The sequence below is a fragment of the Gymnoscopelus braueri genome, assembly GCF_963280865.1.
Source record: "Gymnoscopelus braueri genome assembly, chromosome: 7".
Lineage (NCBI taxonomy): Eukaryota > Metazoa > Chordata > Actinopteri > Myctophiformes > Myctophidae > Gymnoscopelus > Gymnoscopelus braueri.
In genome coordinates this window covers 48,515,001-48,541,164 of record NC_137608.1, presented here as the reverse complement: position 1 = coordinate 48,541,164, position 26,164 = coordinate 48,515,001, and the positions used below count along the sequence as shown (strand labels likewise).

Below are 26,164 nucleotides of genomic sequence, written 5' to 3'. Positions count from 1 at the left end.
ATTTGCCAAACGTAAAAGTTGTAAATCCAAACAGAAATGGACAGTGGGAAATGGAGTAACAACAAGACAATCAATAGTAGTCCAGCTCATTGAAATGTGCACCAGGGATCTATTTCCTCTCCCGAGGATCCACAATAATGACTTTCTGCTTCCTCCTTTCTCCGTCTGCCTGCTCCTCTTTCCCATAATTACCTCTCCCATCTGCAGTGGTGGAAAGTAACTAAGTACATTTACTCAAGTACTGTACTTAAGTACCATTTTGAGGTATTTGTACTTTACTTGAGTATTTCCAATTTCCCATACTTTTACTTCTACTCCACTACATCTCAGAGGCAAATGTTGTACTTTTACTCCACTACATTTACTTGAAAACTTTAGTTACTAGTTACTTTTCAGATATAAACTATGATATAATGAAACATACATTTACCACTTTAGCCCTATTTTATACAAAGGCTATTTACAAAGGCTATTTGAAAATAGCAGATCTACAAGCTCACAACGCGTCGCAGCGCGACGCGTTGTGAGCTTGTAGATCTGCTATTTTCAAATATTTAGTACTTTTGCTTTTGGTACTTTAAGTACATTTTGATGCCAATACTTTTGTACTTTTACTCAAGTACATTTTTAATTCTGGACTTTTACTTGTAACGGAGTATTTTTATATTGCATTATTGGTACTTTTACTTAAGTAAAGAATTTGAGTACTTTTTCCACCACTGCCCATCTGCCCTCCAATTCTAATATCCCTTTGTCTTCCCCATTCTCTCTCTCTCTCTCTCTCTCTCTCTCTCTCTCTCTCTCTCTCTCTCTCTCTCTCTCCAGTCATTTCTCCTGTCTGTCGTCTAAGTACATGTTGTCAGGCGTTCCAGCGGTCATGAGCACCCTGCTGGCCAACATCAATGCCTACTACGCCCACCCCACCGCCTTCTCCAACGTGTCTGCCCAGGACCGCTTCACCGCGTCCAACTTCAAGGTACACACACGCACCGCATAGGGCTGTCACGGTTACACGTTTAACCCATTAAGACCTGAAGCCGATTCTACAAATGTCTTCTAAATCCCAACAGTATTGTGAAAAACGTATGTTTCTATGTCAGTGGTGCTCAAACCTTTTCATGTCAAGGACCCCCTAAATGTATTTGGCCGCCGACCCCGATGTCAAAATGTTTTGTTCTAGGGACCCCCAAAAGCAAAATATAGAGTTTAAAAAGTTCGCTTTAAACAATATATATTGAAAGATTTGCACACATTTTCACGATTTTTCAAAAATAGCAGATCTACAAGCTCATAGCGCGGCACTCGGTGCCGCGCTATGAGCTTGTAGATCTGCTATTTTTGAATAGCCAAAGTGTAAAATAATGCTTTTTTAGCTCAAATGAAAACGTTACACAGATGCGTCCCAGGTCTTAATGGGTTAAGTCACACAAATAATTGCTATTAAATTAATTAATTTAATTGTGTTTTTGTTGCCATTGAACATTGAAACATGAATACAAATTTAATTTCTGTTTTTTTTTTTTTTTGCTTCATAATCACAAACTATCATGCAGGGTTCCTATTGGGGAACCATGCTCTAGCGCATTGGTTCTCAAAGTGGGGTCCGGGGACCCCCAGGGGTCCTTGGTGGGGGATACCAAGGGGTCCCCAGCAAAATGAGTTAATTAAGCGTCACAATCATTTTAACCCCTTTATCCTTTTTGGGGGTATTCAAAAATAGCAGATGTGCAAGCTCATATAGCTATGAGCTTGTAGATCTGCTATTTTTGAAAAATATTGAAAATGTGTGCAAATCTTTCAGTCTTTTTCTTTTTTAAAGGCGAATATTTTCTAACACAAATCTTTGCTTCTGGGGGTCCCTGGCACAGCATATTTTCAGCTGGGGGTCCGTGGCCACATACATATCATTTTGGGGGTCCTTAGGCACGAAAAAAATCGAGAACCACTGCACTAGCCCCACCCTCAGGCCGAAATATCAGCACATCTCAAAGTTCAGGCTCAACAGGAACTTTTTTGAGTAGCCAATGATGTTAATGCTATGACGATGATTGGGATGCTATGTGATATTTAGTGAGCAAGCTGTTTAGACGGGTGCTGGGTTTGACATTTACTTGGTATCCTAGTTACGTTGTTGCACTAGATAGTTTTTCTTTGCACTCACTTATGTGACCATTCACCAGTGGTGGAAAGTAACTAAGTACATTTACTTAAGTACTGTAGTTAAGTACAATTTTGAGGTATTTGTACTTTACTTGAGTATTTCCAATTTCCAATACTTTTACTTCTACTCCACTACATCTCAGAGGCAAATATTGTACTTTAACTCCACTACAATTATTTGAGAACATTAGTTACTAGTTACTTTTCAGATATAAATTATGATATTATGAAACATACATTAACCACTTTAGCCCTATTTTATACATAGGCTATTTGAAAATAGCCGATCTACAAGCTCACAACGCGTCGCGAAGCGACGCGTTGTGAGCTTGTAGATCTGCTATTTTCAAACATTTTAGTACTTTTACTTTTGGTACTTTAAGTACATTTTGATGCCAATACTTTTGTACTTTTACTCAAGTAAATTTTTAATTCTGGACTTTTACTTGTAACAGAGTATTTTTATTTTGCAGTATTGGTACTTTTACTTAAGTAAAGAATTTGAGTACTTTTTCCACCACTGCCATTCACCCTGTCGTTTGTTGACTAGGGTTCACTCTGAACGCTGTAAGTCTCTGTAAGTCACTCTGGACAAGTGCATACATTGTAAACTGTGTGTGTGTGTGTGTGTGTGTGTGTGTGTGTGTGTGTGTGTGTGTGTGTGTGTGTGTGTGTGTGTGCAGAACGGAAGACTAGTAAATACACTATGTGTCCTCCCTCTTTCATTGAAGCCGGTGAGTGATTTAATAGTCAGATGAGGGGTGTAATATTGATCTGTTCAGACTCCTGCTGCCCATAACTCAACACTGCACCGGACACTTTAATACGCCCTCAATGACCTTGTCCTCCATGTTATACAAGGACATTCATGTGTATGTGCGCGCGTGTGTGTGTGTCTGTGTGATCACGCCAGGGGGCGCTCTCCCAGAAGCGAGACATTGAGTGAATAATATGAAAAAGAACTATAATCTCTCTCTCTCTCTCTCTCTCTCTCTCTCTCTCTCTCTCTCTCTCTCTCTCTCTCTCTCTCTCTCTCTCTCTCTCCGTTTCTAACACAGAGGGAACGTTTTGTGAAGCTGTTGGATCAACTTCACAACTCGCTACGTATTGACCTCTCCACGTACAGAGTAAGTCGTCATACTTAACCATGTTAACCACATAGCGTCTCTATTCTGAGACGAATATTGGATGAACGTTTTCCACCGCAGAGATAAAGTGTGTCCCTAGATATAGAGCCTTGGGGGACTACGGTAAGTATATGGTTTAAGTGGTGAATCCATTCTGCAGCCTTACATATCCTGACAGATAGTGATGTGTATAGAGTGAGAAAAAAGTCATTAAAAGATGTGTTTAAGCCAGACTGTCCTCACGCACTGCGAGCAACAGCGCAGCGATGGCATCCAAATATCCGTTCGACGTCTCTGTTTGAGTGAGTGTTCACGGACGTGTTCCACCCCCAAACTTTTATTTTTTTTCATTGGTAGAGATCCCCTTGCACCCCTTCCTGGAACAGCCTGCAAAACACACACACACACACACACACACACACACACACACACACACACACACACACACACACACACACACACACACACACACACACACACACACACAATGTCAATGTTCTCTCCCCATCACGGTGAAATAACACGGATTACAAGTCCGTAAATACACAATATTTTCGAGCTGCGTTCGCTTCCAGCGTTCGCGCGTCTTACTTGTAGTCATCTGAAATGTTGTAGACGCGCCACACTGTGACGTGTTGTGAGCTTGTAGATCTGCTATTTTCTGAGAATGCGCAACCAAGCATAAAATGACTTGTCTTAGTTCTAATCTCTTCTCCACTAGTCCCTCCCTAACATTTTCGTTTCCACTTTTTATTCGTTAACAAAATTGTCAATATAATTTAGTCATAGTTTTAGTCACCATAGCTTTGTTTTTATTTTTGTTTAGTTTTCGTCAGTGAAAAAAAGGTAGTCGACGAACATTTTAGACATAGTTACAGTCGACAAAATTAACCCTGGTGGCATAAAGGACGGACAACACAGTAGCTTCTCTGGCTGCACCCTCACTTTGTTACTGACGCACTTCATATTTATATCTGAGGATTATTCACAGTACAGTGAGACCTTCGTTACTTTCATACAGTATTTATATTTGAGGATTGTTCACGGTATAGTGAGTGAGACCCTCGTTATTTTGTATTCATAGCCTATTTCGGTATAGTTCAAACGACCCTCACCAAACAGTACAGTGAGACCCTCATTACTGCATATTTGCATTTCAGGGTTGTTCAAACGGTATAGTGAGACCATCATAGTGATTGTTACTGAAGGAAGGGAATAGGTCTCATACTTAACGCAGAGTAGACCTATCTACGCATACTGGGTTTGTGCATGCATGTATATGGGGGAAATTTCTGGAGGAGACTGTGTGTGTGTGTGTGTGTGTGTGTGTGTGTGTGCTCGCGTGCGTGTGCTCGTTCGTGTTTGTGTGTGCGTGCAACGTTGTAGCTTCAAAGCACCGACATTCCTCTCCTCGTTCATCAATCTGGGAACCCTTTCGGTAAAAAAGAAGAAGAAGAAATATATATATATTATTCCCCCTTGGTTTTTGCCTCTGGGGGCACCACCTCCAACAAAGTTGGCTCCTCCCCTTTCTTAGTCCACTTCCTACCGGGTGCCTCTGTATTTATTCCTACTAACAACAACATTACATGTCTAAGGCAGTGGTGCTGCTGACTGATTCTGCTGTTGGCAGAATCTGTCTTGAGAGATTAGTTATTCATTAGTTAATTCGATTGGTTCAAGCTACGTCGCAACGCCATGACTGACACTGCACGAAAGTGAGTGATGACACTTGCAAGCAATATGACTATTGAAATGACTTATAAGACAGCCGACCACTTCACACTTACCTGATCCTTCCATCTAAAATCACGATTTCCCCCCATTGTTGTACCTGATTTAACCTCTGGGCATTTCCCAGGAAGGGCTGGACTTCCCACTGAAGTGCCAATGGCAGCTCCTTTGAAATCGTCAGATTTCTCATCCTTATAACGTTGCTGTCGGGCAGAAGCCTCTTATCTCCATATTTTAACCTTTTTGTGTTTTTTCGTAAATCAACTCTCTCAGTGCCAATGAAATAAAAAAATACGTTCTCTAAACTGGATTTTTCGTTCTGGCACTGAGGGCATTCAGAAAAAAACTCGGGATAACTCGGGGCTTGGCACTGAGAGAGTTAACGCCCTACTCGATCATACGACAGCGTCGTCAAAAGCAGCAGATCCTCAAGCTCGAAACGCGGCTCGAAACGCGGCTCGAAACGCGTCTCGAAACGCGGCGCGAAGCGACGCGTTTCGAGCTTGTGGATCTGCTGCTTTTGCTACTTAGAAATTTGAATCCTGAAAAGTAACAGTTTTGGACATATGAGGTTTCCTCCCGACAGAGACGATAAGTAAAAATACCTGCTGTATGTGAATAATAATGCACAGAATACAAATAAGAAGTATCGTTGTTGACCTCATGGTGTTTGTTTCCTCAGAACAACTTCCCAGCCAGCAGCACGCCTCGCCTCTCGGACCTCAAGTCCACAGTGGACCTGCTCACCAGCATCACCTTCTTCAGGATGAAGGTACGAAACACACACGGTCACACGTGGGTCTTCTTCACACACTGTAAGATGTGTGTGTAGTGAGCAGAACCATGTGTGTTTGTAGTCGGAGACAGGCCTATGGATGCTCACCCCATCTCACCATGCAAGAAAATTCTCTTGTTCTAGAATCTAGAGTAGACTAAACCAGTTCACGCTGTGACCGATTAGTCACTGCTGCTGCCCTGTCAGTTTGTGTGTGTGTGTGTGTGTGTGTGTGTGTGTGTGTGTGTGTGTGTGTGTGTGTGTGTGTGTGTGTGTGTGTGTGTGTGTGTGTGTGTGTGTGTGTGTGTGTGTGTGTGTGTGTGTGTGTGTGTGTGTGTGTGTGCGCGTGCGTGCGTGCGTGCGTGCGGTGTGTGTGGGGGGTTGGGAATTTGCATACAGACACATTTGTCTCAAAAATAGGAATTGAAAAAAATCCCCCAAAAGGTAGCACATCCCAAATTTCAGACCAAGGACAAAGTACCGTAATTTTCGCACTATAAGCTGCACCTGAATATAAGCCGCAGCAGCTAAATTGAATGATTTGTACATATATAAGCCGCACTGGACTATAAGCCGCGGGTGTAAAATCCATAGATTTAGGAGGTCCCCTAGTGGCCGTTAGCTGTACAAATCCATAGATAAGCCGCACCGTTATATAAGCCGCAGGGTTGAAAAATGGGAAAAAAGTCGCGGCTTATAGTCCGAAATTTACGGTACTCGTATTTCCACTTTTGTGTTGACGCACACCAATAAACAAACGCTTATGCGTTTAGACTAAGAGCCTTCATCAGAGCATACAGCTATGTATACTGGCTTTCGGGGTCTAGCACCCTCTTTTTCTTATCTAAACATATCTGTCTGTCTTTGTGTCTGTGTGTTTTGTCTTCTCACTGCTTTCACACTTTGTAAGAGCATCTACTAGATGTCTAAACTGTAAATCGTTGCTACAGTTTATATACCAACACGTGTCTGTCTCTGTATACCTGACCCTCTCTCTCTCCCCGTCTCTCTCTCTGCCACGGCGTGGTGTTCAGGTGTTGGAGCTCCAGAGCCCCCCCAGGGCCGCCCACGTAGTGAGGGACTGTGTCAAAGCCTGCCTCAACTCCACCTACGAGTACATCTTCAACAACTGCCTGGAGCTCTACAACCGCCAGTTCCAGCCTGCCGTTCCAGCGGTCAGTCACTGCAACGCATGCTCACATAAAGGGCTGATTCATATCACCGCTGTCCAGGGTTGCCAGATCTGCTTATTATAATTTCCCTGCACGATTGTATTTGAAAATAGCCGATCTACGAGCTCACAACGCGTCGCATCGCGACGCGTTGTGAGCTTGTAGATCTGCTATTTTCAAATAGCTGATGCATATGTTAAAGTGCTCATGTGGCCCATAGTCGCTTCTTTTGGGCTGGTTTTCCTAGACCTGGTTGCTTGTTTCTCTCACAGAATCTGGCAACACTGCTGGGCAGAAACCTCTTATCTCCATAATGTAACTTTTTTGTGTTTTATTCTTTCCTAAATGAACGCCCTACTATCATTGTACTACAGCGTCACGCGAAAGCATCAAAAGTAGAAGATCCTTCGCGACGCGTTTCGAGCTTGTAGATCTGCTGCTTTTAGATATTTTTTTATTTGAATCCTGAAAAGGAAATGGGAGTTTTGGACATTATGAAGTTTCCACACGATAGAGACCATATTTAGTTGCACACCTGTGTCGAACGCCCAACAATAGCCGATCTACACGCTCGCAACGTGCCGTGATGCGATGTGTTATGAGCTTGTATATCTGCTATTGTTGAAGCGTGACGCCGGTTGCGCAACCAAGTCTAAATCAGGCAATATTGTGGTCATCTCCAAAAAAACAGGATTTAATATTATTTTTGTAAGGATATAGGGGCCAAGGAGGAGATAGAGAATAGAGAGTATAAGGTGAGAAGGAGACAGTGGAGGAGAGACAGACGGTAGGAAAGCTGAGAAAGAGACTGTAAGGGAGACAGATGGTAGGAAAGCGTAGAGGAGAGACAGACGTGCAAGAGAGACAGACGATAGGAAAGCTGAGAAAGAGACTGTGTAAGAGAAACAGACGGTAGGAAAGCTGAGAAAGAGACTGTGTAAGAGAAACAGACGGTAGGAAAGCTGAGAGGGAGACTGCGTAAGAGAAACAGACGGTAGGAAAGCTGAGAGGGAGACTGTGTAAGAGAAACAGACGGTAGGAAAGCTGAGAGGGAGACAGTGTAGGAGAGACAGACGATAGGAAAGCTGAGAGGGAGACAGTGTAGGAGAGACAGACGATAGGAAAGCTGAGAGGGAGACTGTGTAAGAGAAACAGACGATAGGAAAGCTGATAGGGAGACAGTGTAAGAGAAACAGACGATAGGAAAGCTGATAGGGAGACAGTGTAAGAGAAACAGACGATAGGAAAGCTGATAGGGAGACAGTGTAAGAGAAACAGACGATAGGAAAGCTGATAGGGAGACTGTGTAAGAGAAACAGACGGTAGGAAAGCTGAGAGGGAGACAGTGTAGGAGAGACAGACGATAGGAAAGCTGAGAGGGAGACTGTGTAAGAGAAACAGACGATAGGAAAGCTGATAGGGAGACAGTGTAAGAGAAACAGACGATAGGAAAGCTGATAGGGAGACAGTGTAAGAGAAACAGACGATAGGAAAGCTGAGAAAGAGACTGTGTAAGAGAGACAGACGGTAGGACAGCTTAGAGGGAGACGGTGCAGACCCACATTTCCTTTCTCACAGATTAGATTTGAACTCGCCACAACAAATCCACATTTGGCAGTATCCTCCAGCAAATGTACATTACCAGACATCCAATCAGTGTAATGGAGTCACGTACAGATGCGGTCATTTTGAATGTGCGCCCCGGTACCGCGGTGTAACTAAAAGTCATCACGCAGTCCCACTCAGCCACTGTACCGCGCTATCATCTGATTGTAATTTATATTGGCGTGCGAGAGTACCCTCTAGGTGGCACTGAGAAAACCAATATTGCCCCTTTTATTATTTTAATGTAACTGATGACCTGACAATAGCAATGCGTTCCTTTATACTCAGGCCATGACAGACCACCACTCCAGCCACAGTCACTGAAACGCAGCCGTATTGAATTTTTAAGCTCGAAACAATTAAATATATACATGTCATTTTCTCGTTTTAAACCACTACGAGAGGGAGACAGTGGAAGCTGAGAGAGAGAGAGAGACAGTGTAAGAGAGACAGACAGTAGGAGAGCTGAGAGGTAAGTCATTGTAAGAGTGACAAAGGGTAGGGAGCTGAGAGGGAGACAGTATACAAAGGTTAATGTATGCTCGGAGCCACAAGTGTCAAACAACCCGTCGCACTATGATGAGTCATTCATACTGTCTTCGACTCGCTAGAAAACGTAAACAAGGAAGTGAAGGTAGTCTCGCGCTTTTCCACGGTAGCAGACGTTACCTCGTCTTACCAGCCAATCAGAGTAGGCTATGCCATTGGTTCTCAAAGTGGGGTCTGGGGACCCCCCAGCAGGGGTCCTTGGGGGGGGGGGGGGGGGGGTACCAGGGGGTCCCCAGCAAAATTAGTTAATATAGCATCACAATAATTTTAACCTTTTATACTTTGGCTATTCAAAAATAGCAGATATACAAGCTCATAGCGCGGCACCGAGTGCCGCACTATGAGCTTGTAGATCTGCTATTTTTTGAAAAAACGTGAACATTTGTGCAAACCTTTGAATATAATATTTTATAAAGCGAACATTTGTAACTAAAATCTTTGCTTCTGGGGGTCCCTGGAACGATTTTTTTTAGAAGGGGATCCGTGGCCAAACACATAATTCTGCGGGTCCTTGACATGAAAAAGTTTGAGAACCACTATGCAACATTTTTTTTTATATTTGAAACTTTTTTAAGGATATTTTTGGGGGCTTTATTATGCTTTTATTGATAGTATTTAGTGGCGACAGACAGAAAACGGGGAGAGAGAGATGGGGAGTGACACGCAGCAAAGGTCACCGGGACCGGGATTCGAACCCGCGACACACTGTCAGGCTGCATTGTAGCCTATATCTGGTATGCGCCCAGTGGTGTTTTGGTCGTTAGTATTTTTTCACACGCACGTGCATGTACGGCACGGTACGGTGCACGGTGCATAGTATCATGAGTTTAACCTTCAGTTCTAAGTGTTTCTAACCTTTTTTTTCCATTCACAGGTCGAGCCAAAGAAGGAGAAAAAGGAGAAGAAGAAGAAGAAGGAGAAGGCGGAGGGAGAGGAGAGTGGTGGTGAGGATGAAGATGAGGAGTCGGCGGAAGAGGAGGAGGAAGAGGAGGAGGAGGAGAAGAAGGAGAGCCAGCCGGAGGAGCAGGGACCCAGTATCCAGAACCTGGAGTTCTGGCCAAAGCTCATCCTCCTCATCGTGTCCATCATAGAAGAGGATAAGAACTCCTACACACCCATCATCAACCAGTTAGTGCTGCTTTTCTTATGAAGCTTCAGTGTTCATTTAACCCACTCGATCCGGGAACGCATCTGTGTCATTTTAGATTTGAGCTGTAACCATTATTTTATACTTTTGACTATTCAAAAATAGCAGATCTACAAGATCATAGTGCGCCCGGCACCGAGTGCCGCTCTATGAGCTTGTAGATCTGCTGTTTTGTGAAAAAATATTTGAATACATATATATTTTTTAAAGCAAACATTTGTAACTCAAATCTTTGCTTATGGGGGTCCCTCAAACTAAATATTTTGAGATGGGGAGGTCGGCGGCCAAATACATCAATTTGGAGGTCCTTGACATGAAAAAGTTTGACCACCACTGATAGCAACATAGGTCCTGACGTCAATGCCAGTAGAGGGCGCTGTTCTGCTGGTTCGTGGCTTTACTTTTTGTGTTGATATCCTCATTGGGGAATCTTAGATCGCCTCATATAAGAACTGTGTTCCAAAAATAAACACACCACCCCGGCGATTTCACTCATATGGATATGAAGCATCGACTGAAGGTGTAAATGTACACATTTACGTAAAGAGTAACACAATATAAACACTAGAAACGAGTCAAACAACCCAAAGACTACATTTCCCATGAACACGGCTGCTGTAGGGACAGTGATATCAGACCCGGAAGTAGTAGTTCTTAAGACTTTTACGGCAGAATTAATTCCATTGTTGCCAGAAACAGGCTGTATCAAATATGTATGAATATCATAAACGATGCAGAGCCACCCCCCTGACAGAAACGCCAGGGTGGTGTGTTTATTTTTGGAACACAGTTCTTATATGACGTGATCTAATTATTCCCAAATGGGGATTTCAACACAAAAAATAAAGCCACGAACCAGTGGAACAGCGCCCTCTATTGTCAGTGACGTCAGACTTCAGTGCTCTATAGAGTGTTTGTTCTGTAACAGAGGTCTGTCCGGCTCTTTAATGCATTTTCAGGTCGTTTGCCAATTTCCTCCAGTCCAAAGAGATGGTAGCTAGTGATGTGTCGTTCATGATCGATTCGTTCAAAAGAACTAGTTATTTTGCCATGAACGCGAACGAGCTCGTTCACTTTCTGAAACGGTTACGTTCACGCGCAACGTGAAAAAAAACGCTCCCGCGATGGTGTTTTACACACATTATAAAAACACACATTAACCACTTTAGCCCTATTTTATACCTAGGCTATTTGAAAATAGCAGATCTACAAGCTCACAACGCGTCACATCGCGACGCGTTGTGAGCTTGTAGATCGGCTATTTTCAAATACGTTAGTACTTTTACTTTTGGTTCTTTAAGTATATTTTGATGCCAATACTTTTGTACTTTTACTCAAGTAAATTTTGAACACTAGAAAATAGCGCTACTGAACGAGAACGTGAACGAATCATTTGAACGAATCATTGCCTTGAACGTGAACGAAATCGTTCGTTCACTGAAATGAACCTTTTTTCCCACCACTAATGGTAGCCTACCCGTTTTATTAGGTTCAGTTTTATAGTGTTCCAGTTCCAATTTTGCACTGCTCGTTTCTTTGTGTCATCACTTCCACTTTCACTTGTTCATCCCGTGTCCAGTATGAGTTCTGTCTCTCTCCTGATTGGATCAAATTGGTATCCTGACCTGATAAATGCATTTTATGTTATTAAAGAGAGATGGCAAGACCCTCTAACACTCTATACAGTATCAATGATCAGAATATAGAGCTATTTAACATTTATTTTAACACACAATATCACTTACTGCACCTTGAATTTTACTCACCATACATTTGTACATGAATACATACATTAAAGGAACAATAGACAACATTAATAGAGAGTAGGCATGTAATGATTCATCGTAAATCGATTTAAATCGATTCAATCGGGTGACGATTTCAATCGATTAATAAAAAATGAATCGCGGTGTGAAAAACAGCCAGAAGAAACATTTGGACAGGTGGAAAACTTAAATTAAACTTGCAGAGTGACACATTACGTTACCCTGGTTACATCTTCTGATAGTTTGTACTTGAATGTTGACATGAAATAATAATCCCGTGTTTCATTGGCGCGAGCGTGAAGAAATGTAAATACGTGTGTAGTGACGCTGCTGGTAAACACCACGTTAAAAGGCTAGGCTCAAGATACCGAGGATTCGACGGTGATGTCCCTGTTATGCAACCCGGAAGTAGCACGGACGTACGGTAGGCCTACGCCATTATTTTCGTAGCTGGCTATAAAGATACCAAGGATTCGTCAGTGATGTCACTGACATGTGAAAAGACATGTGCAAAAGAAAATACAGGATCTTTGTAAGAGAATTGATAGAGAGTTTTCAGTAATGTGCTACTGTATTGAAGAGAGGATAAGAGAAAACACAGTATTGTAAAATACTAGAATAATAAAAGAGAAGAAAATACTGGATTTGTTTAAGAGAATTAATTTTAAAAAATATATTTTTTCGGTAATTTTTCTGGAAAATAATGTTAGTTTAAAAAATCGTTAAAAATCTAATCGTGAACCTAATATCGGGAATCGTATCGTGAGTTGAGTGAATCGTTACATGCCTAATGGAGAGTGAAAGAGAGAGACAGTTTGATGTTACTGCGTCACACAGTGTAAGTATTATTGAGGCTATTCGGTATATTTGTGGTTGGTATTCTCTGTGTGACCTCGCCTTAACACCTGTGTCTCTATCAGGTTCCCACAAGAACTCAGCGTGGGCAAGGTCAGCGCTGAGGTCATGTGGACACTCTTCGCTCAAGACATGAAATATGCCCTGGAAGGTAAGAGTGTGTGTGTGTGTGTGTGTGTGTGTGTGTGTGTGTGTGTGTGTGTGTGTGTGTGTGTGTGTGTGTGTGTGTGTGTGTGTGTGTGTGTGTGTGTGTGTGTGTGTGTGTGTGTGTGTGTGTGTGTGTGTGTGTGTGTGTGTGTGTGTGTGTGCGCGTGTGTGTGTATGCACGCGAGAGAGATCAACCATTATTCATGTCATTGTCCTTTGTCCATTCTGTTGAACAGTGTTGGAAAAGATTGATTGCTATCACTGGAACAACGGTAACTAACACAGTCCCTGTTGATATAGTGAGCTTACAGTAGATAGTATATGAGAGCAAATTCCCTTGTGTCCCTTAATTCCTCAAAATGTTAAACCTTTGCTGCCGCCCCATCAACAGCTACCTATTCTCCCTCAAATCCAACCTGCTTACCAAATCCTGTACAAATAAATCGTCTTCTGTCGGGGGGAAACCTCATTATGTTCAAAACTGTCACTTTTCAGGATGCAAATTCAAAATGCTTTGACGCTTTTGTGTTCTCAAAGTGGGGTCCGGGGACCCCCAGGGGTCCTTGGGGGGGTTCCATGGAGTCCCCAGATAAAATAGTTAATGTAGCATCACAATCCGTTTAACCCCTTTATCTGGCTATTCAAAAATAGCAGATCTACAAGCTCGCAGCGCGTCACAAGCTTGTACATCTGCTATTTTTTGAAAGTTTTTGAAAATATTGAAAATGTTTGGAAACTTTTGAATCATTAATTTAGTTTTAAGCATAAATCTTCTCTTCTGGGGGTCCATGGCACAAAACATTTTGGGGGTCCTTGGCACACTCACAAGAGAGAGAGAGAGAGAGAGAGAGAGAGAGAGAGAGAGAGAGAGAGAGAGAGAGAGAGAGAGAGAGAGAGAGAGAGAGAGAGAGAGAGAGAGAGAGAGAGAGAGAGAGAGAGAGAGAGAGAGAGAGAGAGAGAGAGAGAGACACAGAGAGAGAGAGAGAGAGAGACAGACAGAGAGACAGAGAGACAGACAGAGAGACAGAGAGACAGAGAGACAGACAGACAGACAGACAGACAGACAGACAGACAGACAGACAGAGATTGCCCACATGATGGGTACCAAATGCTTCTTGACACATTGCAGAGCGAGACGCATCGAGTGTCGCATTTTCTGTTCCTTCACTATCGAGTGAAGGCACTCTGTGAAAATGCTCTCATTTGCAAAGAGCCTTTGATTTGTATTCATTGGCTAATCAATCAGAACGACTACTCAAATACTCCTACGGAAAGTGCACAGACTATCCAAAGGACAAAAAGGGTATGCAGGACAGCCATAAACGGCACGTGGAATTGTTATTCCGTTCCCTTCTAATTTTCTGTGAAAACAAGCACGTAATCCAGGATAATCAGCGACCAGCTCTCTCTCGGTTTGCGCTGAGAATGATAAACAAAGTTAAATTGTGGTCTATGTTTAGCTCAAGCAGAGCTTCTTGTGTTGGCTTGTTTTTTGTGTTCATGCCCTCTAGAGTTCTGGTCAAATGTAATATTACCCCTTATTAATAGTAAGTAGAAAATATTAAGTTACAGAGAATTGTAGTGAGTTTGCTGACCAATAAAGTCCTATTTCTTGACACAAACCACACACACACACACACGCACACGCACACACACACACACACACACACACACACACACACACACACACACACACACACACACACACACACACACACACACACACACACACACACACACAATATACACGTTCTGCATGTTAAAACACTCTTGTTTGTCCTTTATCTCTGCTTCCCTTCCTCTTCTTTGTTTGAATCTTTTTTTGTGTGTGTCCATCTTCATTCATTCTCTCTTCTGTTATGTTGTCATCTCAGCTCCCACTACCTTCCGCATCCGCAGAATAGACTTTGAAGGCGGTAAGAAGTGTCTGTGTCGTGTGTATGTGTGTGTGCGTGCGCGTGCGTGCGTGAGAGCGATAGAGAGAGATAGAGAGAGAGAGAGAGAGAGAGTGTTTGAGGTTTGATTGAATTTTGAGGACAGTAAACGATCAATCTAAACCGAGAGTGCATTACTGTAAGTGTTTTATCTAGAACATAATGGAGCGGTGGTGTATTATGAATTCACATTATTAGCATTATGTTAGCACAACCAGACTACCAGTCACCACATGCTAATGTATATCCATTCATATATTCGCTGTTTATAAGCTTAATTAAACATGAATTCAGAGACCCATTGCAGATATCTCGTGCCAGTATCGAAACTTTTATTTTACTTTACTTTACTTTACTTTACTTTACTTTACTTTACTTTACTTTACTTTACCTTACTTTACTTTACTTTACTTTACTTTACTTTACTTTACTTTACTTTACTTTACTTTACTTGACCTTTAACCTCTCCTGTGCTTCATCCTTCTTACTGCTGTTGCTGCTATAGCCCCAGCATTTTGATCAAAAGAGATTGATCTTATCTTAAGTTCAGAACTAATGATCATTGTGCATGCTCGCCATATCAAAAACTTTATACCAGCTGTATTAGCCTTTCACCACCATGGTTAGACCAAGAGCCCTGACCTCCAGGGAGCCTTGACCTCCCAGAGGCCCCTTGGACACTGGAGTTATAGTATCACAAGTTTCAGGGACTCCTTTTCATTGGTTAAATGTTTATAAAACCCACAGAGAGACTTTCACTTTGATATTTGCATGGAAAAAAATTGGTGCTTACTTTATGTGTGTGTGTGTGTGTGTGTGCGCGTGTACGTGTGTGTGTGTCCGTGTCCACAGAGCATGAGAAGCAGAGGCTGTGTAAGACGGCTGACTACATGAACCTGCACTTCAAGGTCAAGTGGCTGTACAATGAATATGTCAGAGACCTGCCTGCCTTCGCTGACACTGTGCCAGAGTACCCCGCGTAAGAGACACACACACACACACACACACACACACACACACACACACACACACACACACACACACACACACACACACACACACACACACACTCCTTGAATTGTTGTTCTTTGTGCCCCCCCCCCCTCCCACTCCTTAATTCTGTCTGTCTGTCTGTCTGTCTGTCTGTCTGTCTGTCTGTCTGTCTGTCTGTCTGTCTGTCTGTCTGTCTGTCTGTCTGTCTGTCTGTCTGTCTGTCTGTCTGTCTGTCTGTCTGTCTGTCTGTCTGTCTGTCTGTCTGTCTGTCTGTCTGTCTGTCTGTCTCTCTCCCCATCAGGTGGTTCCTGCAGTTTGTCCTGGCCTGGCTGGCTGAGAATGAAGACGTGTCCCTGGAGTTCATGCATGGAGCGCTGGAGAGAGACAAGCGAGAGGGGGTGAGTGATGGAGTCTGGCCCTCTATCTGTCTGGCCTGATATATCTATCGGCCATTGCTTGTCTTTGGTCTCGGCAATTATGCTGTTTCTCAACGTTGGGTCCAGGGACCACCCAGGGGTCCAAATGGACCCTTACGGGTCGATTAAGACTAGAGTAAGACTAAACAATTTCATATGACTAAAATAAGACTAAAACGAAATGATGTGTTATTCAAACAAGACCAGGAGACCTGGTTCTGCCAGACCCAGAATAGATTCCTAGTACATATAGGTGAAAAGCATACGTCACGCTAAGCTTGGCCAATCAAAGAGGGACATGTAAACAGGTCCCTCTTTGTCCATATAAGCACCATATAAGCATATATGGATGAAAGAGGGACCGACAAAGCCTCATGTAGGCCTGACCCCCTGGGTCTGGCAAAGAAAAAAAGCGGTCCATGCGGGCGTTACCGCTCGGATCAGCGGCGATCGCGCCGTGATCATTTTTGTTTTGTCCTCCTGCTTGGTGCGGGGAAAAAAGAAAAGCTCACCACAATCCACCACTTGCCTGCCCGCGCGCGTGTGCACGAACGAGCACACGCGCGAGAATTTCACGGGACCGCGCCCGCCTGCCTCACCGCCCTTCAACTTGATCCTAGGATCATTCCTAATTTGCGTGAGAGTGGCCCTTGTGGGGGAAAAAAAAAACGACTATAGTCGATTTTGGCACTCGACGATAAAAAAAAAACGACTATTTGTCGATTTTGGCACTCGACGGTTGGATTTGAAAAAAACGACTATAGTCGTTTTTGCCACTCAATGTGTTAACACATTGACTGCCAGAGTTTATTCATAATGCACTCACCCACTGCCAGGGTTTTTAATCATTTTTTTATAGAAAAAAAATTGAATTATTTGTCCATTTATTTTTTGACATTGAAGTGAATGGATTTTTTTTTTTTTTTTTTTTTTTTAATTTGTTGTGAATAACGGAAAAACAATTATACTCAAAAATTAGAGAAACCTTCTAGAAATTCAAAAACAAAATATATATATATTTTTTAAAGGGGAGAATTCTCCCCTTTGGCGGTAAACACCATTGACTGAAAAGGGGAGAATTCTCCCCTTTGGCGGTGAGTGTGGTGGAGAGGGTTTCTAAAACGTGTCCCTCCGACCGCCTCCAGTTCCAGCAGACGTCGGAGCACGCCCTGTTCTCCAGCTCCGTGGTGGACGTCTTCACGCAGCTCAACCAGAGCTTCGAGATCATCAAGAAGCTGGAGTGTCCCGACCCCGCCGTGGTCACGCACTACAACAGGCGCTTCGCCAAGGTGAGGTCACCCTGCATGCACGCACTAGGGCTGGGGGGGGGGGGGGGCGATATGACTTCAAATCAATTATCAACATTTATTTTTAACTTTTACGATTAATGAACAAAGTGAAAATTGCAACGCTGACAACGCGTCGCGATGCAACACATTGTGAGCTTGTAGATCGGCTGTTTTTGCGCGCCACCGTTGAACATTGAAGTATAATGCAGGGCTTAAGTGGTTAATCAGACTGATCGATTTAGTCGAAAAAATATATATATTTTTTTTCATGTCGATTCGTCGATATGATATTTCTTTTCACTGCTTCTCAAATTCGATTAACCTAACTGAGCAAAATTATATCAGTTAGAGGTTCTAATATATTTACAATATATTTTTGGTTAATTGTCCAGCCCTAGCAAGCAGGCAGACTCGCATACACAGTAAAAAATCCATCCATTTGTTACTTTACAAATTGTCTCTGTGGAAATCCCAAACTGTTACTTTTCAGGATTCAAATTCAATCTTGTGGATCTGCTAATTTTGATGCTTTTGTGTGACGCTGTAGTATGATCAAGAAGGGCGTTCATTTAAAAAAAAAAAACACACAAAAAGTTAGAATATGGAGATAAGAGGTTTTTGCCCGACGGCAAGCTAAATGTAACCGTATGCTTTCTTGCGTCCACAGACCATCTCAAAAGTGCTGCTGCAATACTGCACTCTGCTGGCCAAGACCTTTCCCTCCTACTGTGAGAAGGAGAAGATTGTGAGTGGTTTCTGTGAGAGGATAGTCTGTACAGTTAATCAAAATAATAGATTTATGGACTTAGCCCATTCAATCTGGGAACACGTCTGTGTCATTTTAGATTTGAGGTATAACCATTATTTTATACTTTGGCTATTCAAAAATAGCAGATATACAAGCTCATAGCACGGCACCGAGTGCCGCGCTATGAGCTTGTAGATCTGCTATTTATTTTGAGAAATCGTGAACATTTTTGCAAATCTATGAAAATATATATTTTTAAAGGGAATATTTTTTACTCAAATCTTTGCTTCTGGGGGTCCCTGGAACAACATATTTTTCAGATGGGTGTCCGCGGCCAAATACATATATTTTTGGGGGTCCTTGACTTGAAAAAATTTGAGAACCACTGATATTATAGCAACAAAGTATTCTCAGAAAACTGTTAGGATTAAGAAGACATTAAGTTGATGCGTTCCCGTATTGAATGGGTTAAAGAATAACAGATACCTAATCTAAAGTGGTTAATAAGATCAAGATCAATCATTTCTTTCTATCTAATACAGCTTAACCCCCCCCCCCGCCCCCCCTCTCTTTCTCTCTCCTGTAGCCGTGTGTGCTGATGAACAACATTCAGCAGATGAGGGTCTTATTGGAGAAGATGTTTGAGTCCATGGGAGCCAAGCAGGTGAGCTTAAACGCACTCACGCACACACACACGCACACGCACACGCACACAGACACACAGACACACAGACACACAGACAGACACACAGACACACAGACACACAGACACACAGACAGACAGACAGACAGACAGACAGACAGACAGACAGACAGACAGACAGACAGACAGACAGACAGACAGACACTCAGATGAAGTTTGTCCTATACACTATACTTTGGAGTCTTGTGTGTACAACATTTTCATACAGTGTGATTTGATAAAGTAATCCAATCCACTAATTCATGGGCCGCCATGTGGTCCAGTCAGCCGTCACCTGTGTGACATTATGTCACATGCTGGTCATATACAGCTGTATGAGGGCCTTTTGTCACGTTTGTCACTGTGTTGTCATGGGGGTTCCATTTGTTTAATCCATCCAAGACCGGGAACGCATCTGTGTCATTTTAGATTTCTTTGCCTATTCAAAAATAGGAGATAGCAGAAGCTCATAGTGCGGCACCGCTTGTAGATCTGCTTTTTTTTTTTTATCGTTAAAATGTGTGCAAATCTTTAAATATATATATATATTTAAAGCGAACATTTTTAACTCCAATATGTGCTTCTGGGGCGTCCCTGGAACAAAATATTTTGCAAGCCAAATACATTTTGGGGGTCCTTGACATGAAAAAAGTTTGAGAACCTCTGATATTATAGCAACATAAGTTTAAAAAAACTGTTAGGATTTAGAAGACATATGTAGAATCCCCAGAAGCAAAGATTTGAGTTTTAGGAAATCGCTTAAAAAAAGATACATATTTTCACAATAAAAAAAAAAGCAGATCTACAAGCTCATAGTGCGACATTCGGTGCCGCACTATGAGCTTGTATATCTGCTATTTTGGAATAGCCCAAAGAAATCTTAAAATGAGTTAAGCGCAAAACCAAGGGGGGGACATTTTCCGTCAGCTGTCACACGATGTGACGAGCTGTCAAGCGGCGTCTCTGCATACTACGGTCATAACATACAGTAGTGAGTGCCTTTATGCTGTTTGAGTGCATACTATGGTCATAACATACAGTAGTGAGTGCCTTTATGCTGTTTGAGTGCAAACTATGGTCAACATACAGTAGTGAGTGCCTTTATGTTGTTTGTCAAATAGTGTTGTGATGGTTGACTCAGCAGATCGGTGCCTTGCATGGTTTCTCTGCCATCGGTGTGTGTGTGAATGTAAAGCACATTGTAAAGTGCTTTGGATTAGGTGCTATACTATAGAAAAGCAGGTCATTTAGTGATGTGAGTAACCTCTGAGTTGGTGTGTGTTTCTCTACAGTTCACTGATGAGGAGGAGAGGGTAGGTCTATAGTCCACGTTCTTCCCTAGATCCCAATAACTCTGTCCTGCAGGATCCCCCTTTGTTTCGTTCCCTCTGCTCCCCACCATGCCCCAAGTATCTTAACAACAGTGCCCCGCCCCCAATCCTCTTTACAACTATCAACACTGCACGTTCTCTGTCTCAGGTCGAGTTGGGTGACGTCTATACCGTTGTGTTCCGACGAGCGCTTTTCAACGTTCCCGGTAGTCCCGCATCACGTGACTTAATCCATTAAGACCGGGAAAGCATCTGTGTCATTTTGATTTATTTGGCTATTCAAAAAATAGCGCTTGTAGATCTGTTATTTTTTAGAAAAATCGTGATAATGTGTGCAAAACTTTGAATATATATATATATTTTTTTTTAAAGCAAATATTTTTAACTCAAATTGTACTATTGATATAGAAACATACGATCTTTTCAAAAAACTGTTAGGATTTAGAAGACATTATGTAGAATCCCCAGAAACAAAGATTTGACGTAAAATGTTCGCTTTAACACTCTCACCGCCAGGCCCGTAGCCTACGGGCCGATAAATCCAACTGTAAAGCGCCGATCCCGTAGCCTACGGGCTGTGGTGCTTTTTCCTTTTTTTCCGAAAAAAAAAACTTTTTTCAATTTTCTAGTACGGCACATTTCATTGTAACACCACCGGAAATGGAATTATTCGGGATCACGTTTTGCCGATCCCATAGGACTCCATTCTAAAGCGCACACTGAGACGCCATTTTCTTTGATTGTAGTTTTTCTCCTCGCTGATCACTGTTTAACCTAAACCGTTCTAACTACAACATGGATGCCCCGTTTGACACGTGGTTTGGACTGGTACACGCAGGGAGATCTCCGCGATGTTTACAAACAGTGCAGAGCTCAATCTTAAGGATTTTAACGAGGTCTATGGCAACGTGAAAAAAACTAAAAAAAACAATAAAACGTTGGCACTGGTGAGTACATTATGAGATTAACCTCTGGCGGTCAATGTGTTAAGAAATATATATATTCAAAGATTTGCACAATTTTTTTTCAAAAATAGCAGATCTACAAACATACGTATATCTGCAATTTTTGAATATTAAAAAAAAAATCCCTAACCCATCTAAAATGACACAGATGCTTACCCGATCTTAACGGGTTGACAGTGGAGTGCAGACATGCGTTCTCACTCCCACCTCGTAATAGGTCGGTTGACGCGCCACCAAAAACATTCTGAAACGAGGGCCGTCAGAGGCCCTCCCTTGAGCTCTGCGAGGCACGTGTTACGCGGCGCGATGTCCGCTTCGTGATTCGTGAACCACGTCGTCCTCGTCGACTTGCGACGCGACAGGAAAAGCCTGTCGCGTAAAACGCGCGTCTGACGCTTGGTGTGATGTTGCCCAACTCATCGCCGTAGTTATACAGCCTGAGCGTGAGAATGCAAAAATAAAAAACCTTCACCAGTATTCACTCCTAAAACACCACTGTAGTGTGCCTTCCCATGTGCTGTGTCCTACAGTATGTACTACTGTACATGTATACACTGAAGTTTGTGTAACACTTGGCTCTGTTGGTGCTGCTTCCCTCCCCCAAGCTTGAGAATGAAGACGAACCAGAGGATATTGATGAGGAGGTGGGTCTGTCTATTTGCCCCCTTTAGACTTGTATTCACGTTAATACAAAAAAACTGAAGAATGGCCCATTTTCCCCCCAGTTGAAAATCAGTTGAGTTGTGTATGTAAGTGCGAATTAGTCTTGAAGGTAAACTAGAGGTTACGTATGTAACCCCGGTTCTTTTAGTTCTGGAGTGAGACACTCACTGGGATACAGCGTATCCCATAGTGAGTGTCTCACGAAGAACGAATAAGAACTACATGTTTCCCTTTAAGTGGTTGAGCAGATTCCAGTGCAATGTGACAGTGACACTGACCATAATCATACTTTCCAATAGTGTGCTCTCATTTCTCTGACTGTAGTCATTTTATTCCCCCACATATTATGTTTTATATTTTTTGAAACATTTCAATTTTATTTTGTCATCAGACGGCGTCTAATGATGAACCCCGTCTTTATTAGACCCCGTCTTGTTGTTCTGTTCTTAACTTTTCTTTCTCCCGTCCCTTTATTTCTGTTACTTTCGTCCATTGTCACCAGGCAATCACAGACAATGAAGGGGAGGATAACATGGTAGGTAGTGGTACTGTAGTGTAGGCCACCACGGCAGAGGAGCTAGCATCAGCACTGCACACCACATTCATTAAAGGGGAAATCCACCCATTTTCAATATTTAACTATGTCATTAATATAGCATAAAGGAGTTGTGTGGAAATAAGAAAAAATTAAAAAAAAAATTAACATTGCAAAAAAATTTAACATTGCAAAAAAATTAACATTGCAAATTACACTGTGATGACTCATCATGGTGTAATTTGCAATGTTAATTTTTTTGCAATGTTACATTTTTTTGCAATGTTAATTTTTTTTTTAATTTTTTCTTATTTCCACACAACTCCTTTATGCTATATTAATGACATAGTTAAATATTGAAAATGGGTGGATTTCCCCTTTAGTGTCAGGCAAAAGAAGAAAATATCCCTTTTCAGTTTGCTAATCCACTCTTTATTTTTTCTTTCTCAAATCCTCATCTTTTCGTTTCTTGCGTCCGCCAGTCGGAGGACTCCAAGGTGAGAGAAAAGAGGGGAGGTGACACATTTTACCAGCTGGGTTTGCTGGTGTTTTCATTTCATTTTTAGTGCAGTCGAAAACCATTTAGAAACGGGATGCTAGTGGCTTTCCAAGTACCTACAGTAAGAAGACTTTTTACGGAGCAGCAAGATTATTAAGACGATGCATCTTGCATTCAAGCCTTTCATTGTCTGAGGAAACCGTTTGCTGCAGTGGTTTTCAAACCTTTTCATATCAAGGTCCATTATTTATTCGGCATTTGAGCCACGGACCACCATTTGATGAGATTTAACCTCTCAGACCCAAGATTTCGAATATTTTGCTATCGTTGGATAAGATTTAGTCAAAATAACAATTCTTCTACATTCTCTAATTGTGTAAACTTATTGTAAATTAAGTAATGCAGATTAACAATAATTCTCTTGAGAGCGTAAAATGAAACCAAATGGATCCTTACGGGTCCATTTGGTTTCAATTTTCGCTCTCAAGAGTTCAATTATTGTTATTGTTTAACCACTGTTGAGAACTACTGTTTTCCTGCATTAATAGACGTGTATTTAGAACAGCCAAAGCCAGCAGGCCATGCCCCTTAGGGCTTTCTTATGAGTTCTATCTTGTCTTCAAATGTCAAATGTCCTGTAATAACTTTGTCTCATTTTGTGATTGTTTTCCGACACAATACCAGTCTGGCTGCTCGGACTCAGAAGGCTCCGAGGTGAGCGGGGGGATATGGGATATGATCCCTGGTCTAGACACAATGTCCTGTGCAGCTTGTCATATTTATCCTGACATTTTAGTACAGTGTCTGTGAGCCAGCTACCACTTGATTTGTTTTATATACGAGTATCCTTTCCTCCGTAGCTTCAGTTAAAAAGATACAGGGGACAGTTTGACGGCAAGTCCCCCCATTAAAAGCAGTAATTGTGTAGAGAGTAAAGGGGGAGTGGAAATTGTAAAACAAAAACATACGATGGATTGACGCTTTGCTGCGTTGAAGTGCTGAAAAAAAGTCAGCGTAACATTTTTTTGTAGCTTTTGCACAGTAGCTCATCGTGTAGCGACAAGTGTCGGCATCTGTTTGTATATCGTCGCTGTCAGGTGGAGACCACATATGTCCAAAACTGTCACTTCTCAGAATTAAAAAAAGAATAAATAGCAAAAATAGCAAATCGACAAGCTCAAAACGTGTCACTTCATGACATGTTTTGAGCTTGTAGATCAGCCATTTTGCTACTTATGTGTGAAACTGTAGTATGACAAAGTAAGCCATTAATTTATAAAAAAACATAAGTTAAAATATGGAGATAAGAGGTTTCTGCCCGACAGCAACGATATTCATGTCGCTGACTTTCACTGCAAATGGCTCACTTTCTGGCTGCTAGGTGCACGCAGCATAAAAGCCACGACACGTAATCGCCGATAAAAGCTACGAGTGCAGCGTTCTCGCAAACGGCTCTCAACAGATGTACAAGGGCTCTAAAACGGCATCACTGTGCTTTGAAGTACTTCACAGACTGATGGAGAGACATCAGATAATTGAATCTGAGGGGTGCCTCAAGACACTGTTTAACTTCCTAGTGGGGGCTCTCCAAATGTCTGCCGCTATCGCCATGGCAGCGGGCCGCCTCAAACATTTCACATAAAAGGGATTATACCAAAGGCAGAGCAACAGAGAGAGTACAGTTGCAACAGTTCATCTATCTTATTGATTTAATCGATTATAAATAATAATAACATTGTATTTCATTTTTTTTCATTTTTTTTTTCAAATATTGCAAAAATAGCAGATCTGTAAGCTCACAACGCCTCACATTGCGTTGGGAGCTTGTAGATCAGATGTTTTTGAACATTTTTGAAGATTCTGTCAAACTTTTGATAATTTTTTGTGACCCATAATTTTTTTGATCACAACACCAGATTGAAGGTGGTTAAACCAAGACACCATCGGCCCGCATAATTGCAGATACTGATACCACAAACATAGTCAAGAAATCCACTATCGGTCCAACTGATCGTTCAGGCTGTAGTCATTCAAGCTCTCACGACTTTTGTTACGATTTAATGTTCATATCCAACCCTCAGTTGAAGCAAGCGAGCAAGGTGATACAAGTTATCCACTCTTCCCTTTTCTTTTCTCATTAAACAGTCAATCAATAAAATGCAATTAAAAGCTTTTGCACTTAGCGCAGCAGACTGTGTTTCGTACACAGTTTTGCATTTACTGAGTTTAAATCACAGATATCTTTGTCCTGTCCTGTCTTCCCCAGTGTGACAACAAGGAGAAAGAGAAAAAGGTTGTATTGTGCGTGTGGCGTGTGCGTGTGCGTATGCGTGTGTGTGTGTGTAGCTCCTCCTATAGCTATGTGTTGTGATAGTGGAGATTCTGGTGTGTCTCTCTGTGAACTGGTTAGTTCAGTGTTTCCCAAACACAGCATGGGTCGTGAAACAATTTTTATGGATCAGTTAAAAAAAAAAATATATATATATATATATATATATATAAAATAATTCATCCATAATGTATATTTATACGTTTGTGTCCTGAGGAGACACCAAATGTCTCTTTTGGGTCTGGAGCTGAATCGGTTTGGGAACCCCTGGGTTAGTCCATGTTTTCAGTCTGTCTTCGTGTTGTGCATTGTGCTGAGCCTTAGGCTTAACTCCTGACCATAAACATCAGTAGACAGACAGTAACATCCCGAGTGTTCACAGCTCCATTTGGTTACATGTGTTCAAATGGAGGATTTGACTGTGTATAGTAGAATGGAATATAGAACTCTGAGCCGTTCGTCCAGTGATATCACATTATTGAGTAGACATGGTGCAAAATGTTATTCACAAATCCAAAAGAAGACTTTAGTCGGTATAGACTCTCCACCTCTGTGTCTATTCCAAAGGCTGTTTTGTTTGCTCCACTTCATGACCAAATGTGACCCAGCGCAAGAACTGGTGTACCCAGGGTTTGATTTGTAAAAAAAAGAAAGAAAGAAAAGAAAAAAGAGAGCAAATAGCTGATCTACAAGCTTGTGGGCTTGTGTTGTTTGTTTTTTTTGTGCTATTTTTGGCACATTTT

At 42.0% G+C, this 26,164-nt stretch overlaps 1 protein-coding gene across 1 annotated transcript in view; it reads left to right on the top strand.

Moving 5' to 3' along the window:
• LOC308087947 (protein unc-13 homolog B-like) overlaps positions 1–26,164 on the top strand; it is a gene marked incomplete at its 5' end in the record, with an annotated part of 68,206 nt that overhangs the window by 15,316 nt on the left and 26,726 nt on the right. Inside the window, 11 exons of the mRNA XM_080432202.1 lie at positions 826–976; positions 3,219–3,287; positions 5,704–5,793; positions 6,831–6,971; positions 9,997–10,250; positions 12,956–13,041; positions 15,824–15,950; positions 16,266–16,362; positions 17,526–17,669; positions 18,337–18,414; positions 19,004–19,081. Coding sequence (XP_080288328.1) covers positions 826–976; positions 3,219–3,287; positions 5,704–5,793; positions 6,831–6,971; positions 9,997–10,250; positions 12,956–13,041; positions 15,824–15,950; positions 16,266–16,362; positions 17,526–17,669; positions 18,337–18,414; positions 19,004–19,081 — 1,315 coding nt within the window. The remainder of the gene's footprint in view (positions 1–825; positions 977–3,218; positions 3,288–5,703; positions 5,794–6,830; positions 6,972–9,996; positions 10,251–12,955; positions 13,042–15,823; positions 15,951–16,265; positions 16,363–17,525; positions 17,670–18,336; positions 18,415–19,003; positions 19,082–26,164) is intronic.